Source organism: Apteryx mantelli, chromosome 6 (genome assembly GCF_036417845.1).
Source record: "Apteryx mantelli isolate bAptMan1 chromosome 6, bAptMan1.hap1, whole genome shotgun sequence".
NCBI lineage: Eukaryota > Metazoa > Chordata > Aves > Apterygiformes > Apterygidae > Apteryx > Apteryx mantelli.
This window is the reverse complement of record NC_089983.1, coordinates 25,394,534-25,411,365: the sequence shown is the minus strand read 5'-3', so window position 1 is coordinate 25,411,365 and position 16,832 is coordinate 25,394,534. Positions and strand designations below refer to the sequence as shown.

General features: G+C 45.0%; 2 protein-coding genes across 2 annotated transcripts; both read left to right on the top strand.

The window, feature by feature from the left end:
- The first annotated feature begins 5,562 nt into the window (after positions 1–5,562).
- Positions 5,563–8,626, top strand: HOXD10 (homeobox D10). The gene is made up of 2 exons (XM_013960539.1): positions 5,563–6,359; positions 7,747–8,626. Exons 1-2 carry the CDS (start codon positions 5,618–5,620, stop codon positions 8,022–8,024), a joined length of 1,020 nt encoding a protein of 339 aa, XP_013815993.1. The 5' UTR covers positions 5,563–5,617; the 3' UTR covers positions 8,025–8,626.
- A 366-nt stretch (positions 8,627–8,992) lies between these two features.
- On the top strand, positions 8,993–13,954 carry HOXD9 (homeobox D9). Its single transcript, XM_067298520.1, has 4 exons — positions 8,993–9,010; positions 10,495–10,552; positions 11,896–12,525; positions 12,953–13,954. The coding sequence occupies exons 1-4, from the start codon at positions 9,008–9,010 to the stop codon at positions 13,192–13,194; spliced, it is 933 nt and encodes a 310-aa protein (XP_067154621.1). The 5' UTR covers positions 8,993–9,007; the 3' UTR covers positions 13,195–13,954.
- Positions 13,955–16,832: the final 2,878 nt, after the last annotated feature.

Sequence of the window (16,832 nt, the reverse complement as noted above, 5' to 3'; positions counted from 1 at the left end):
TGTTATTTAGGGAGAAAGATGATATTTATAGAGAGTTTTTCTCCGGATATGCATTTCCCCACAAAACCTATTATTTAGAAAAGCACATAGTCGCAGGGAATATCTAAAAGCGTTTCGCCTAAGCTTATAGCAAAATTCTAGCGACTCTTCTCAGCCTTAATCCAAAGGGCAAGAACAAGTTGTTTGATTTCCTGTTCCCTGTAGTGCTTTAAGAGTTTATTTTAGAGGATTATTTTCCCTTTAAAATTTTAACATACCGCAAAAGAGGGCCATGGAAACCTAAACATACTAATATTAATCTTGCATAAATGTTCAATTACAGCAAATTTAAATTTCTATTTAAAAAGAAAGGAATAAACTCGTGACTGAAAGGCAAATAGAGCAGAAGAGAAAGCCGGGGAAGTGTAAGAAATTCCCTCGTGCTTTGCCACGAAAAGCCACAGGAGGGCGCGCTCATGTGCTGTAATGCCCACAATAGTCCTGATGTTCAAGTATATTTTCCTCCTAATAATAATTCCACTGCTAATAAAATATCTAATATATAAGTAACGATAACATTTCAGGGCCTTCCAAATGAGAAAATAAAGCATCAAAAAGATTTATTAAACAAATAACCCATAACCGTGACGTGCTCGAGAAATATGCTACTTTAAAAGAATTTTTTTGGTCGTAATCTTTTATAATTCATCCGAGCTTTAAAAATACCCATAATTTTAAGAAAAAAAAAGATATTCAGAATTCGTTCACTGGAACAAAAATCTATTTACACTTCTTAGGACAGCCTTAACGTGGCTAGAAGAAAAGTAGTATAAAAAACATGCGTTTACACAGTTTCTCTTTCAATTCATATTCAAAGCTTTTCTTAAATAATCTATAGGTACAGAAAGCTTAATTTAAAAAAAAGTACTCTATTTAAACGCGAGATTAGCCTTAGATTCAGACAGTGTATATTTTTAAAGAGAGAGAGTAAAGGGGAAAAAAAGATATTTTTAATATCCGACCATCATCTTGCCAAGGAATTGCTGAATGAAATCTCTCTCCCTTAAAAACGCTATGGAGATCTATTAAAATGGAATTATATATTAGAAAATCAAAGCGAAGCTTACGAATTTCCTGGCCATTCTCCAGTGACCGAGCATGTTCCGTTTTTTCTGTTTATTGTGTTTTTTTTTCCTCCAATACACACTTTTAATAGCAATCACACCAAAGAAAAGGCTTCGCTTCTTTCTGCCGTTTTGCAGAATTCATCGAAATCTATTTCACGTTGGCTCAGCCATATTCCGCATTTTAAAAGCCCCATCTCTCGTGTAAGCATTTGTTGGCACTTTGTCCGCTGAAGTTTTTTTTAGAAGTTCATTGTTAAGAGTTTCCTAGAAATAGCCTTTCCGTCTGCAATAAAATGGCATTGTACAATCTAAAATAATTGGAATCTTTAACGCTAAAGGTAGCGCTTTTAACCACATCCCGAGCCCGAAGGAAAAGCCCCTGGTCTCTCGATGGGGTTACCTATTTCGAGAGGGAAATATTTAGCAAAGGTTTTTTATTTGTTTGTTTTTCTTGGCTTTAGAGAACCCACACCAACCCCAAGTCCATTAGGCTGCTATGATGTGATGCCTTAACCGCTCACAATTACAGTGAGGCCGATCTCAAAGAATATAAACGAGTGATTGGAGCCAGTATGTGTTCTTAATTAAAATAAAAAGAAGAAGATGGAAACGCTGCTTTGTTCTTTTTTCTGAATCATCAAGTAAATGTGATGATTCTGTGGGAGTCTGTAATCTCTCCTAGTCTTTTTTCCCCCTTTCTGTGTTATTCCTTAAAAAAAGGCTGGGAGCTATTTCCAAATGTCTTTGGGCTTGTCCTTCTTGGAGAACGAATAGGGTATTTGCTTATTTTCAGATTAAATTACAGATTTGGCTGGAATCTACCGAAAGATAAATATGCAACCCAAAAGCAGAAGCTGAGTGCAGAATACCCGACCAGTCTACATGCTAAAATCTTACAACACCAGATATGTACTTCTGTGTGCACTGAAATACAGAATGCAATAGAGGACGAAGTACGACTTTGAGCGAACCTGGGAGCACAGTCAATGCTACCGTGCGATCCCCACACTCAGAAATAACACCTTTGAAGAAATGGCCAGCGAGATATTTTGTATATTTTATAAGCTTTCGTATTTTAAACATGACAATGTCGTCAGTATGTTCCCCCCACCCCATCCCCCCAAAAAAGTCCAGGGTATTTGAGCTCTCAACCCAGACGTCGACTCTTTCTATGAAAATACGGCACATAGAAATCTGGGCAACGTGACAGTTTAATTATTAAAAGAAGAAAGGTCACAATATTGTAGCCAATTTTTTTTCCTGAAATAAAAAATATTCTTCAATCTCCCTTCAATACAACAGCGTGGTATAAAATATATAGTCTGCACGTTAAAAGATAGCTTAAAATAAATTGCTGAAATCGACTAAATGAAAGTAATATTCCTTAAAGCTTCCTGGGTTCCAGCCTATTTTTTACATAAGATATTTCTCGCAATACCTTTGTTACTGAAGGCATCTGCAAAATATCTAGCCTTTTTCGTACCTCTCCCATCCCCCTCCTATAATGAGGCACAAACACAGCAAATTGCAAGTATGGGAATCGTCTGCACAGTCGAGAAAAAAACATATCACCAGTAATAATGTTTAGTAAGATAAGGTAATGAAAATTAATCCCTCCAGCCACGTCTTCTAACCTCAAGTTTTTAGCCCTGACATTTGCTAGAGGAGAAAACTGTAACGTCCACCTATGCTTTATAGCAAATAGGAATTTACATCTGCATGGACCCCTTGGTTGGGTTTTTTTCCACTCCCATTCGGAAAAATATGGGGCTCTGAGAGCAAAACCTTTATATTAATGTGGATTGTATATCTCATTTATTGCACAATATTGATTTATTTATTAATGTTAATTACTTGATTCCATTTTAATATGATTTAAAACAACAGTGACATTAAATGCCCAGAGCCTAAGTCCCTAGTTCCCCAGTGACTCTTGCATGTTTATTCAACTTCTATTTACATCAAACTTTAACTTTCCTACTGTTCATTTTCAATAAAAAATTGCTGCCCGTTTTTAAAACAACTCGTGATTTATCGTGAGCGAAGGGTCTTACGGAGCTGTTCGCCACTCCTGAATGCGATATTTAAATCATTATCATCATAGCCATCATCTGAGTTTCCGTGTAGCGACATGCAAGAAATTCATATTTTCAATTAAAAATCAAAGAGACCTCATGTATAATCAGGAGCCAAGGAGTTATCTCATTTAGCACAACAGAGGCTGGCGTGGAAAGCTGTTAAGCATTAGCTTATTGTTTTAACTTTACTATTGGGCAAAATCCACAGCAAACCTCTGGGATTATACTTCAGTTGGGATATTTCTGGGACACTCTTTTCTTAAAGTGTAAATAAAGATTATGAAAGACCCATTTGATGGGCATAAAATTCCTGATTAGATTTAACAGTCAAGTCTTAAACTGCGTCAAGGAAAATAGTATTTTGTTTCTTTAAACTCTGTGGGTTGTCCGGGCTGTTGTTTAAAAAGAGGAAATTGCTAGAAAGCAAGGGGGGGAATCCAGTCCTCAAAGCGGGAGCGTCGTGAACTCCGCTGCAGCTTGTTTCTGCGCTCAGACAAATCTTAGCAATGGCTCTGATAATGATCTTAAATGTACATATTTTCGAGATCCCCGTTTCTGTGCTAAAACCTCAGTGGCCGTGCAGCGTGCTCGGGAAGGGCAGAGGGCTGTGCAAGGCGCAGGGATTGCGGCAAAAAATCTTAAAGCAGCGAATATTACGAAGGTAATATTTAAACTCTCCGGCAACACAGAAGCTAGAGACTGCAGCTATAAAAGACACTGGCTCTTAACCTGACAATGATGTTGTATTTGAACAGCTGCGATAAGGTTTTAAAAGGTCTGTCTCATTGCCACAGCGAAATTTTAAATAGGGTTATTGTTTCCAGCACTGTAAAGTGTACGTTAAAGTGCAAAACATTCAAATACCAGGAAACAGGAGAAAATGCAAATTAACGCTAGTGGAATATGAAAGTTTTTAGCAGTGTAAAAGATGCATGTAAAAATTTAAAAATCCTTTCACGCGCTGCCTGTTTCTGGGGATCTCAAAGAGTGTTTTGGTGTTAGAAAGGCCCCAAATAAACAGCCAGATGAATCTGAAAGAAAAATTTTCAACAAGTTCACTTTGCGTGGATTAGAGCCCTTGACAGTATTAATCCCAGATAAGAAATATTCCAGGTTAAGAATAGTAAAAAAAAAAAAAAAAAAAAAAAAAAAAAGAGTAAAAAGAATAATAAATAGTTTGTGCTATCACTATTTAAACCGTAACAGCTTCGGGTGTAAATATGGGTACGAAGTGGGAGGAAAAACAGTAAAACACATTTAAAGTGTTGGAACGGAAAAATCTAAATTGCGAACTAGGCAGTTACTGTTGCCTTCTGTATTTTTTTTTTTTTTAATATTCCAGCTTCATTTATCAGTCTTCTTGGGAAAAAAATAAAAGGAAAGAGAAAAAGAGAAAAAAAAAGTTCCTCCAACAGTTGCAATAAGACTGTGAGTTTCTGTATGTTTATTAATGAGCACTACTACAGAAGGAGAAATTATCTTGATGGTGCTTTCAGTTACCAGGGCAAGCAAAAAACATTTTTTCACAAGCGGTAGTGAGAGAGCATTGTAAAATAATTTTAGGAATCTAGTGTAACTATAAAAGTGAAGTTATGACAAAAGCCTAGCTTTTAATATTTGACGATTTGTGTTAAAACAAAAATTGACCTTCTTGGTTAGTAGCGAGGAAAAAAATCAATAGTATAATTTTCAATAATTCATAACGCGCACGCCATTATGCTAAATCTTAACTATTAATCTTATCCTTTACAAAGTCGCGATTGATTTGTTAATAAAATATCTTCCCGTGTGTGGCAACAGAGGGTATAACTCTTTAAAAAGCTTCAGAAGCAAGAAAATTACCAAGTAGCCCGAGAATGTAGATGAGGCTTTTATTGATCGCCCCTGATTCTCCTTAATACGGATTAATAAATCGCGCAACCTTTTGTCCCCCCGCGCTTGTCAGGCCGCGGCGCGCTGGCGGGCGGCGCGGAGGGGCAGCGCGGCGCGGCGCGCTGGCGGGGCGGGGCGGGGGCGGTGGGCGCGGAGCGGCGCGGCGCGGTGCGGCGCGGAGCGGAGCGGAGCGGCGCGGTCGGTGCCGCAGCGCGGCGGCGGCGGCTGCGGCGGCGGCGGCGCGGCGCGGCGGGCGCGGAGGAGCGGAGGCGCGGAGGGGGCGCGGAGGCGCGGCGCGGCGCGGCGCGGAGGGGGCGCGGAGGCAGGCGCGGGTGCGGTGCCGGCGCGGCGGCCTAGGGGTCGCTGTTGACCGCGGCGGGCGCGGCGGGGCGGCGCGGCGGCGCGTCAGCGGCGGGGCGGCGGGGCGCGGGCCGGCGGCCGCTGCCATTGGCCCGGCTGTCATGTGGTCGCGCGGAGGCATCCGCAATTACACGGGAATGTTTTCCTAGAGATGTCAGCCTACAAAGGACACAATCTCTCTTCCTCAAATTCCTCCCCAAAATGTCCTTTCCCAACAGCTCTCCTGCCGCTAATACTTTTTTAGTAGATTCTCTCATCAGTGCGTGCAGGAGTGACAGTTTCTACTCCAACAGCGCCAGCATGTATATGCCACCTAGCACAGACATTGGGACTTATGGGATGCAAACCTGTGGACTCCTACCGTCTCTGGCTAAAAGAGAAGTTAATCACCAAAATATGGGTATGAATGTACATCCTTATATACCTCAAGTAGACAGTTGGACAGACCCGAACAGATCTTGTCGAATAGAGCAACCTGTTACACAGCAGGTCCCCACTTGTTCCTTCACTACAAATATTAAAGAAGAAAGCAATTGCTGCATGTATTCCGATAAGAGAACAAAACTCATTTCTTCAGACGTCCCTTCCTACCAGAGGCTGGTGTCTGAATCATGCCCCATTGAAAACCCCGAGGTTCCTGTCCCAGGATATTTTAGACTGAGCCAGACCTACGCCACTGGGAAAACCCAAGAGTACAATAATAGCCCTGAAACGAGTTCAACTGTAATGTTACAGTTAAACCCTCGCGGCAGCTCCAAACCGCAGATATCTTCTCAACTTCAGATGGAAAAGAAAATGAATGAAAATCCGAACAACCAAGACAGCACAGCTAAAGTCTCTCAAGTGGAAAGTCCCGAGCCCAAGTCCACGTTGCAAGACGAAAGGAGCTGCCTGCCTGAAGGCTCTGTGTCCAGCCCAGAAGTCCAGGAGAAGGAGAGTAAAGGTCTGTATGATCGAGTTTAAGCCGTAACGTGGTGTAACTCCAACACGCCAGCATCATAAAACACGCTCTAATATACTAACAAGCATCACAGCCATCACATTTAATGATAAGGAGTATCGGGCTGCAGGTGCTGTCTCGCCGAAGATTTTGGCAGGGAAAAATGCTACACAAAAGATTCCAAAGATTTTCTTTATATATTTGCCTCTCTCGTGCATGCAGACAGTCTCTGTGATGCAGAGAATATGTGTGTGTGCTCCTTGAGGCACTGCAGCATCCAAAAGCAACCAAATACCTTTAAAAAAGCAGGTCTGGAGGTTGTAAAATACGACCAGCTCAACTTTTCTCTTGTAATATTTCGCTGAAATATTTTCACTGAGCCTAACTGCGGTCTGATTACATTTAAAGTTAATTATGATCCTATTAAAATAGGTGAGAAATAGGTGCTACCAAGCTTGATAAAGTTTTAAACAAATGTACAATGAAAACAGCAGCCCGCTGTCTGCTTGATCAAAACGTGGAATATTTGAATGTGGTGCTTTAGATAACCTTGCTTTTTGTCTCAAAAAGTGCAACATTATTTTGAAATGCGTTTGAAAGCTAAAGGTGGTGGTTATCTAATTTTATTTCCCCTTTAAAAAGTATACTAAAACCTTTATTTCGAACGGCGTGTGTTGAAGGACCCCAAAACGGGAAATTTTCACCTATAAAAATGTACTTTGCAACCTCTAGGTCAATTTTTATCCTATGTGTGCATGGAGATTCTCTTCATATGAATTATATTTCATAATACAGGTCTAGGTTGATATGGAACAGATTTCTTTCTGATGAAAAAAAAAATCTAAAAGGAAAATGGAAAAAAAAATCCGAGGTGGAGGGTATTCATTTCAGAAGCATCTTTTTGGCTGGGAAAATGTGTATGTCTCTTTCTACGGATGTCTGTGTAATTCAGGTGATGATTTAGGGGAAGCTGATACAAAATATATTGTGATGGTATTTTGTAATTGAGAGATTTTCTTAGCAAGTGTCATAGGAGACCGAGTCAGCCATGGCCAGGCTAGACCCGTTAAAATGTTACCAGTGCACTGATGGCAGGTTAAATATTGTGCAAATGCTAAATGCCAGTTGAAAACTTTAGATACCATTTCTAGAGGTGCCAGGAGAGAGAGAAAAACCTGAAAGACAGGGTATCGTGTTATGTGAACTATTTAACGTGAGCCTGGCAGCAATTAATATCTGTATTCCAGTGTCCACACCTCATGCTAGCAATGTTTAATACCCACATTCACCATATCTGCCAGACACTACAGAGGAGGGTTCATGGCCAAGGGTACACTCTAACAGCCTGAGGTATTTTTGATTTTTTGTTCTTCTTCTTTGATTTTGATAGAGGAAATCAAGTCTGATACTCCAACAAGCAATTGGCTAACTGCAAAGAGTGGCAGAAAGAAGAGGTGTCCTTATACTAAACACCAAACACTGGAATTAGAGAAAGAGTTCTTATTCAATATGTATCTCACTCGAGAGCGCCGCCTAGAGATCAGTAAGAGCGTAAACCTCACTGACAGGCAGGTCAAGATTTGGTTTCAAAACCGCAGAATGAAGCTCAAGAAGATGAGCAGGGAGAACCGAATCCGAGAACTGACCGCTAATCTGACCTTCTCTTAAAGCTGCCCCGGGGGTGCAAACAGTGAGCAATGGGCACAGCACCGCCGGTTGCTAAATGCAGGAGAGACTTTGACAAAACCCTTCATTTTCCATTTTTTTTTCTGATAGAATGTGACTCTTCGTCCTTCTTTTAGCGCTGCAAGTGAATATGTATTACTATGATGAGTATATATAAAACCTAGCACGTGTAATTTATTTTTGTTCTCATCGTAATGCAGGGTAACTATTATTGAATATTATCATTTGGTCTTAACTTATTGGAACTGTCGAACATCCAAACAATGTGACTTTTTCATGTTTTTACTAACAAAATGGTATTTATGTGGGGCTATTACACGGGCCATAACATTTTGAGTACATTCAATACTTTAAGAAAAAAGGGGGGAAAACTTTGGGGAGGGGGGGAAAGAGAAGCACATTATAATGTAACTATCCTCTCAAATGAACTTAGAGATTGTCCTTCGTAAGATGGAATATTTCATTCTTCTCCATTGTAGATATTTTCTTGTGGTGCATATGTGGAATAGTAGTCGTTCAACAGCAATATGTCCTTCTTGTGCATGTTCTATTCGCATGTATAATGCAATAAACTCTGTAAACTACTGCGGTTCCTTTGGTTTTCTACAAATGTTTAAAGTACAGCTGCAGGCTGGTTTCCTGATCTTTCTTTATCAGCAGCTCTTTGGACTCATGTACCTTCTTTTCCATTTTCTGGTCTTTGTGTGTGACTGCCTCGTTTTCTTTCTTTCCTTCTTTTTCCCTTTTTTTTTTTCTTTTTCTTTTTAGGGCTGGGGTGGAGACTGGGGCGGGAAATGATGTAAACCTAATTAATTTATAATTGTGCCTGTAAACAAATGATTAATTGATAAAATGTTGTGTGATGTTCGCAGTCTGACAAACTGATTCAAAAAAAAAAAAAAAAAAAAAAAGCATAGTAAAATATTATGACCTAAACTGGACATCCTCATCCAATCAACTCATAAATGGTAAGTGATAAAAAAATCTTTCTACTACAAGCTGTCAGCAATATGTGTGTCATTTTATTTGACGTTAGCATGTTAATTTAAAAAATTACAGTCACTGTGTGCTTACAATGTGTAGACTTGGATTTCGTGTCTTTACTTACTTTAAAAAAAATCATCATACCAAATGCAAAGCTGGGTATAAACAAATGTTAAGGAGTTCAGCTCTTGGTCAGCTCAAGAGCTTTCAGAAGATGGTGGATGGGGAAATATTCCCTCAAACATCTGGCAAGGTTGGACTTTTCGAGCAGAAATGCTCTCAGGCGTGCTTACAAAAGTGCCCCAGCCTCTGCAAACCTCCGTGTGTGACCCCTGCACCATTTTGGTTTGCTCAGGGATCGTTTTATTTCACGCAGTTTCATGTTAGCAGCACACATCCAGAGAATGAAGTTCACGACTCTTAACCCTTTCTGTGCATAGCTGAAAAATATTAATAACAGGGACTTTGCCTGGGAAGCTGGGGAAGGGTGTGTGTGTGTGTGAGCGTGTGAGTGCCTGTGTGTGCGAGGAGAAATACTAAGCAGAACTGCAAATGGCTTGCAAATGAACATGACTCCAAATTGAAGTGCAAATACTTGGGCATACTTTCACCTTCAAGCAGTACTGGAAAAATAGTGTGACTACTGTCTCCACTTGGAAACCAGCTTGCTCACAATCAACGCCCATTCCTTCCCTAAGCTGTTTCTAAATCAAGAAATTAGACGCAAGATAGTGCCAATGTTTTCTGACTTGGTGACACTGATACAGCTCATATTGCAGCTGTTGGCTTTGTATTTTGTTCGATTGTCGCGGATATTTAATTTAAGCAAATACTTTTTCATGTGCACGTTTACTCGTAGGTAGAGGTATATTTTCCTCAAAACAAAGCATCACCATTTTGAAGCTGCGGGAGCCGCGAGCACATAGGTATCGTGTTTTTCTCTGGTTTAAAAAACAAACAACAGAACTGTGCTAAAAAAAAAAAAAAAAAGACATTTATCTCTTTAAATACTGTATACATGTGAACCATCTTTTATTTTCCTTGAAAGATACTCACTACATCGCCAAAGAAGTTTCAGCAGTGGGAACTAATTAGCTGGCTCCATACCAAGTGTTTAAAGTATATAAAAAGAAGGTTCACTTTAATCTGCCTGCTTTATCAATTTATATCTGTGTGCAGCGAGGAGCAATTCCTAGCCATACAACAAATCCTGCGTCTAGAGGAAATAGAAGTATGAAAACGCAAATGAAAATGTTAAAGCAAGATGAGCAAAAATTAAAAAAATACATAAGGAAAGAAAAAAGGGAAGAAAACAACCTAAGAGAGTAATAAATCATTAAATAAACAGGAATTTCAGCCCCTTCCTCATACCGGCCCGCGAGTAGGAAGTGTTTTCTCAGTGCTGTTGTTTTGTGTCCTCAGCGGGCTCTGCTGTGGGCTCTCCACTAACTGTGTGCGTTTCCTCCAGATTCCGACACAGCCACCTTCCCTCGCCCTGAAGAGCAGAAATGTGCAGAAGACTATGGGTAATCTAGTTTTAAATACTAACCAGACATCTTTTCGCTCGGGGAAGGATAACAGGCTCAGGAGAAAAAAAAAGGGGGGGTACCAAAAACAAAGCCCAGGTCCCTCAATGCAGGCATTGAACGTGGCCGGGGGCTGCGCGGCGTGGCTCCCCCCGCGCTACCGGCGACCGAGCAGCTCTGCCCGCGCCGCCGCCCCTCCGCGGGCCGCGGCCTGGCCGCCGCGCCGACCCCCCGGCTCCGCGGGCGCGGTGCTGCCGGCCGCGGGCGGCGGCCGGGCGCAAGGCCGGGGCCGCGCCGGCCGGGGCGCGGCGGCCCCCAATTTCGCAGATGCAGAGGCATGTGTTGAGCAACGCGTCAGCTGTGCGCGGAGACACAGGCTTTGCTGTTTCCATCCGTCCATTTTATTAGGGGCACATTAATCTATAATCAAATGCACCTCATAAAATTTTTATTGAAAGGCATAAAATCATTACAGAGGTCTTCCACCTATTTTAAAACAACACAATGGACATCTCTTTTAAAAAGTGTATTCTTTCCATGGAAACTTTCTGTCGGGGGGGGGGGCGGATTATAATACCCGCACATGCTCTGAAATATGGAAGTACCGCAATGTGCTTTTACAGTAACATTTTCCTGTTTTATGAGAAGTCGTTACAGTCCCGGCTTGCGATGGTTTGTTTTTACAGGCAAGAATCCCTCCTTCCCAGCGGGTTTCCTCGGCAGCTTGGAGTGTGATTAGCAAGCCCAGGCTGTGGGATTTATTTAAACACCCTGCCTCTCATTGATTAAGAAACGAATGGCAGAAATCACTCAAAGGAGGTGAAGAAATAGTCCGCGCCCGCGGCGGCCGGGGGTGCCGGTGCGACCACACCCGCCGCGCCCCGGGCAGCGGGCAGCGGGCGGCAGCGGGCAGCGGGCGGCAGCGGGCAGTGCCGGCGGGCGGCAGCGAGCGCGGCGGGCGGGCAGCGCAGGCAGGGCAGGGCAGGGCGGCGGGGAAGCGGCGCAGGCAGGGCAGGCAGGGCAGGCGGTCCGGGCGGCCCCGGCGCGGTCCGGGCGCGCACCCGGCGGGTCGCGCTGTGCGGGTGCTGTTGTTGATGATGATTTTTTTTTTTTTAATCACAGCAGCCCCAGTTTAGCGGATTGATTTACTCCCAGTATTGGTAAATATGATCACGTGGGCTCCGCAACCAATGGTTGAGGGTTGCAGTCTGCAAAATACTACGATTGTTCTCAGGGAGGGTATCATATACAGTTAACAGTGTAACCTTTTATATGACTAAGAGGGGAGCCTAAAATGTCGTCTAGTGGCACCATAAGTAACTATTATGTCGATTCTCTCATAGGCCATGAAAGCGAAGAAGTTTACGGGAGTAGATTCGTCCAGGGAGGTCACAGTGCGACCTCCAGGCCATCAGGTGTTGCAGAGAGTTCAGATTTTTCCTCCTGTAGCTTTGCACCAAAATCCACCGTGTTCTCCACCTCCTGGTCCACGGTTCACCCTCAGCCGTCTGCGGCAATGACCGGGATCTACCACCCCTACATGCACCAGCCCCACTTAGGGGCCGGCGACACCGGCCGCTACGTGCGCTCATGGATAGAGCCCTTCCCGGGCTTCCCGGGCGGCGGCGGCGGCGGCGGCGGCGGCGGCGGCGGCGGCGGCGGCGGCGGCGGCGGCGGCAGCTCCGCGTCCAGCTCCGGCTCCTCCAACGGGCGCCACTACGGGATAAAGCCTGAGACGGGAGCAGCCGCCTCCTCGTCTTCCTCCTCCTCCTCCTCCTCCTCCAAAAGGACTGAGTGCTCCTCGTCCCGGGAGTCCCAGGGGATCGGTGTGCCCGAGTACACGTGCAGCTCCTTCCTCCAGGAGCCCCGGGAGAAGGCGGCTGCTAGCAGCTCCAAGGACCCCGCCGCCTGCAGCCACAACCCCAGCCCGAGCAGCGATCTGAAGGAGGAGAAACAGCAGCAACTTGACCCAAGTAAGTGGAAAAAAAAAAAAAGGAGAGAGAGGCAGAGGGAGAGACAGAGAGAGAGGGAGAAAAAGAAAGAAAGAAAGAAAGAAAGAAAGAAAGAAAGAAAGAAAGAAAGAAAGAAAGAAAGAAAGAAAGAAATTGCCCCTTTGATTTATTGCCGAAATCTGTAAGGCTCGAATGTGCAAAACTGATAGTTTTACTAACCTATAAAAACGTCTAGACGCCTACCCCAGCGCAAGCAGCAACAAGCACCCATAAAAGACTCCACATAACCACCTACCATCAAGACATCATTTGTACAGTAAACAGACTGGGGCATTAAGGCTTTTATGATAATTCCTCCAAAGTTGTGAAAACAGTCCATCCTCCGTTAAATTAATTTAACGACCTTTCTCTCCCCCCCCCCCTTCCCTATATACCTCCCTTCTTCCAGATAACCCTGCAGCAAACTGGATCCACGCTCGTTCAACGAGGAAAAAGCGTTGTCCCTATACAAAGTATCAAACTCTGGAACTGGAAAAGGAATTCCTCTTTAACATGTACCTCACTCGAGACCGCCGTTACGAAGTAGCTAGGATTTTAAATCTCACAGAGAGACAGGTCAAAATCTGGTTTCAGAACAGAAGAATGAAAATGAAAAAGATGAACAAGGAGAAAGGCAATAAAGGAGACTAACGCTGGGGTAGAAATGCAGTTGGGGGATATTGCTTTGGGATTTTTTTTTGTTTGGTTTGGTTTTATTTTTCACCCTTCCCCCCTTAGCCCCGATGCATTTCTCCTCCTCCTCCTGCGGCCCCCACCCCACCCCAGGAACTTTAAATCAATCTGGTCTTTTTTAGATAGAAGTGAAACGTGGTCTATGTCAGGTATTTGGGGAAATTTTGTCTTGCTCGCCAACGTGTTTTTCAGAGTCGCTTCACCCCCCCTCCTCCTTCCCAGACCGTCTGGTTGATGATATTGTGAGTGCACGTTAGCTTTGGGAACTCTATCTAATGTTAAATGTTTGACATGTTTCTTAAAAGTGAGGTAGTCTAGATAGATACTTTGCCAAAATAAAGGTAAGGAAAATAATTATAATTATGATAATAAAATATATATTAAATTACAGTTGCTTAAATCAATGGGGGTGTTGTGTTGTCCATGACTTATTAAAAGGAAACATTATCCAAAACCTGCTTTCTAGGTCTGAATTTTGCTCCTTTGCAATAAATGTCACAGCGAGGCCATGAGATTTTTTTCCCCTTTAGTGCACTATTAGGAGGTTGTCTCATACTTGAAGCAGTTTTCGATAGGCCTAACATTTTCCCGTTCCCCTGGCTAGCTGGCGTTCTTAATCCCGGTAAATGTTGTATTAACCACCACATGTTTCTAACTGAAGACCTGTTGTAATTGTTGTCAGTTGTTACATAATAAAGTCTGCCATGCTCAAACGTGAGCGCTGCCGTGGTAAGAGAAATGTGTGCGCCCGCCTCGCCGCCTCCCGCCGCCTGCGCCTCCCGCGGGGCCCCGAGCCGCGGCCCGCCGCGGCCCACGCGCGTGGCTGCCGCGGCGCCGGGGCGCGCAGCCCCCGCGCAGCCCTGCGCCGGCCTCGCCCCGCGCGGGCGACCGCCCGCCGCGCTCCGCAGCCGCGCTCCGCGCCGCCAAGGCAGAGCGCCCAGAGCCGCGGCCCCTCCGCCAGCAGCAAGCGCTTTAGAAAAATCACATTTTTTCTCCCCTCTGGTAATAGCCATTTGCTCTTAGAGGTCAGGCGCGGAGGGGCTGGTTCGGGCTGTGTGTTGGAGGTACGCCTACTGCGTTATCAGTCCTGAAAACGCGTTACGTGCAAGCTGTCTTTCAAAAATCAGCGAAGTTTCACGGAGGATCTCTTGGGATAATTTAGGAAATATTTGCGGAACAGTCTTCCAGAGCCAAGGAAGCAAAATGATGCCTGTTCGCTTAAACCTTTTTTGGCCGTTTCTAATCTCTGTGCTCTCTAATCTGAACATTAGGAAGCTCTGGCAGGACACGGCTCCTTCCAAACGGTCGGCTTTGTTGGTGAGAGCTCATTTAGCAACGTCTCATGCCTACAGCATTTATAAACACACATGACTTTATCAAGATAATTGAGATGAAGTTCATTGTAAAAAATGCTTTGTTTAAAGAGCAACCATTAAAATGAAGGACCCGTAAATATTTACGAGCAGTTCGGTTAATTCAAGATTAAGGGGAGAGCTGAGAGACTCGGTGTTTAATGGTTTTTTTACCTCTCAAAAAAAAAAGGGAGCAAAAGCATAGAGTGCCAGGAAAAGGTGTTGCATTGCTTCCCATCCATTGTCGAGAAGATACCTATAATTCTTTTAAAACAGGAAGAACCGTGGTATAATAAAACCATTGAGATGGCTAGACGTCTGGAGCTAATGAGTTTACGATATGCTGTGGTGCTTTTCTTTGAAACCACCTTATTTTGATGTTTGTGTTTGTTAGGGAAAAAAAGCAAAAATGCAGACAAACTAGGTCTTAAAATCTTGAACTATAAATTTCAATATGTCAGCGTTGGACCAAGGCGACAGACTCAAAAAAGACCCGAAGGTCACAAAACTGAGAGATTTTACAAAGTCGACCGATTTGTTGAAATGTATTTTATTGGGTTTTCTCCCATGATGAATCCTACCGTGATAGCGTCCATATTTTTGAAAATAACCATTTGGGGGGATTGATCTATAACTAACAACATGTAAACAATATTCTTGCCACAGGACACTTCATTATGGTGATTCTAGCAGAGGCTCTGGTAAGAAATTGTCACCAAGCCCATACCATCTCGTCTTAATATTTTATCTCAGGCACAATGACAGATTTAACCTTGTATATTTTCTCTCTCTCTTTTTTTTAACCTATTTCTAATATTATGTGTGTTTATTTCAAAATGGCAGACGGAAAATCAAACGTCTCGAACTACGAAACGCAATTCTTCCACTTAAATTACTTTTTACGTCAAACTAAGCAATAATCTAATTCCTATCTGCTGGTTGTGTTAATATATGTTTGTACATATGAACAGACGCGTGCACACGCAAACGCATTATACCAAATAATTCTAAGGCATGTGTGATGAAACTGGGGTAAACAAAGATTCATCTTTACTTTCGTTTACATCAATCAATCAATAAATACATAAATTCAATGGCAAATAAAATAACAAGTTCAAGACAAAAACGTATAACTCTGAAACTACCACACATGGAGTATTCGTGGTGTTATATGTGGGGAAACATGATCGAAAACGCGATAGCAGCGGTCTTCAAAGCTCAGTCGTCTTTGCTGGCTGCCATGTGTAAATGAGAGGCATTCTTTGTATGTAGTTAATTATGGCACTGGCAAAAAATTGAAAGAGGGTCACCGAAATGTGCTGAAAAAATGGCATCGTAAACTGCGAAGAAAACAGAAAAAAAAACCCAAAAACAAAAGAAAAGAAAAAGCTTTTCATGACCGGGAGCGTGGCCTGGCGATGTGTCGTACCCCCGACCGCTGTGCCCGGCCGCGCCGCGGTGCCGCGGCCCCGCTGCCTTCTGGCGGCAGCACCTTTCCGCGCGGGCTGCGCGGGCGGGGCCGGAGGGGCCGCGGCTCAGCGCGGCTCGGCGCAGCGCAGCGCAGCGCGGGGAGGGGCGCGCCCTGCCGCGCCGCCGCGCGCCGCCAGAGGGCGCCCGCGCTCCACCCAGCGGCGGCGGCGTGGCGCGGCGCCCCCGCGCAGAGCCCGCGCCCGCGCACCCGCCGCCGCGCCCGCTGCGGGGGGCGCTGGGGGCGGGGCGCTGCATATCAACGCGGGCGGCCGCGGTGGCCGCGGGACTGGGGACCCGACGGGGTGCGCGGTGCTGGGGGCCGGCAGGCTGTCCGCACCCGTGCGTGGAGCAGCCACTGTGCCTCCGCGCTGCGCGCAGCTGGGGGGCTTCGCTGCCCCGGCGCTGCCTCCGCCAGAGAGCCCCTCTGCGGCCCCGCGCCCGCCCTCCGCTGCGGCTCGCTGCATGGCCGCTGCGCTCTTGTAATGGGCTAGCCGCTGTATTCCCGTAATAGCGGCGAAAAACTGTGTGCCCCCCCCGGGGGCGCGGGGGCTGCGGCGCCTCTCCCATTCCCCTCGCCGTGTCCCGCGCCGGGCTGCGCGGGTGCCGAGGCGGCGCGGCGCGCTGGGGGCGCAGCGCCTCTGGAGAGCGCGGGCCTGACGCTGCCCCGGCCCGTCTGGCGGCCCCGTTCCGCGGGTGCGGAAGGGGCAGTGGAGCCCCGGCCCGCCCCGGCCCCGCCGCTTGGGCCGCGCTGAGCGTTTCGCGGTGCCGGAGCCA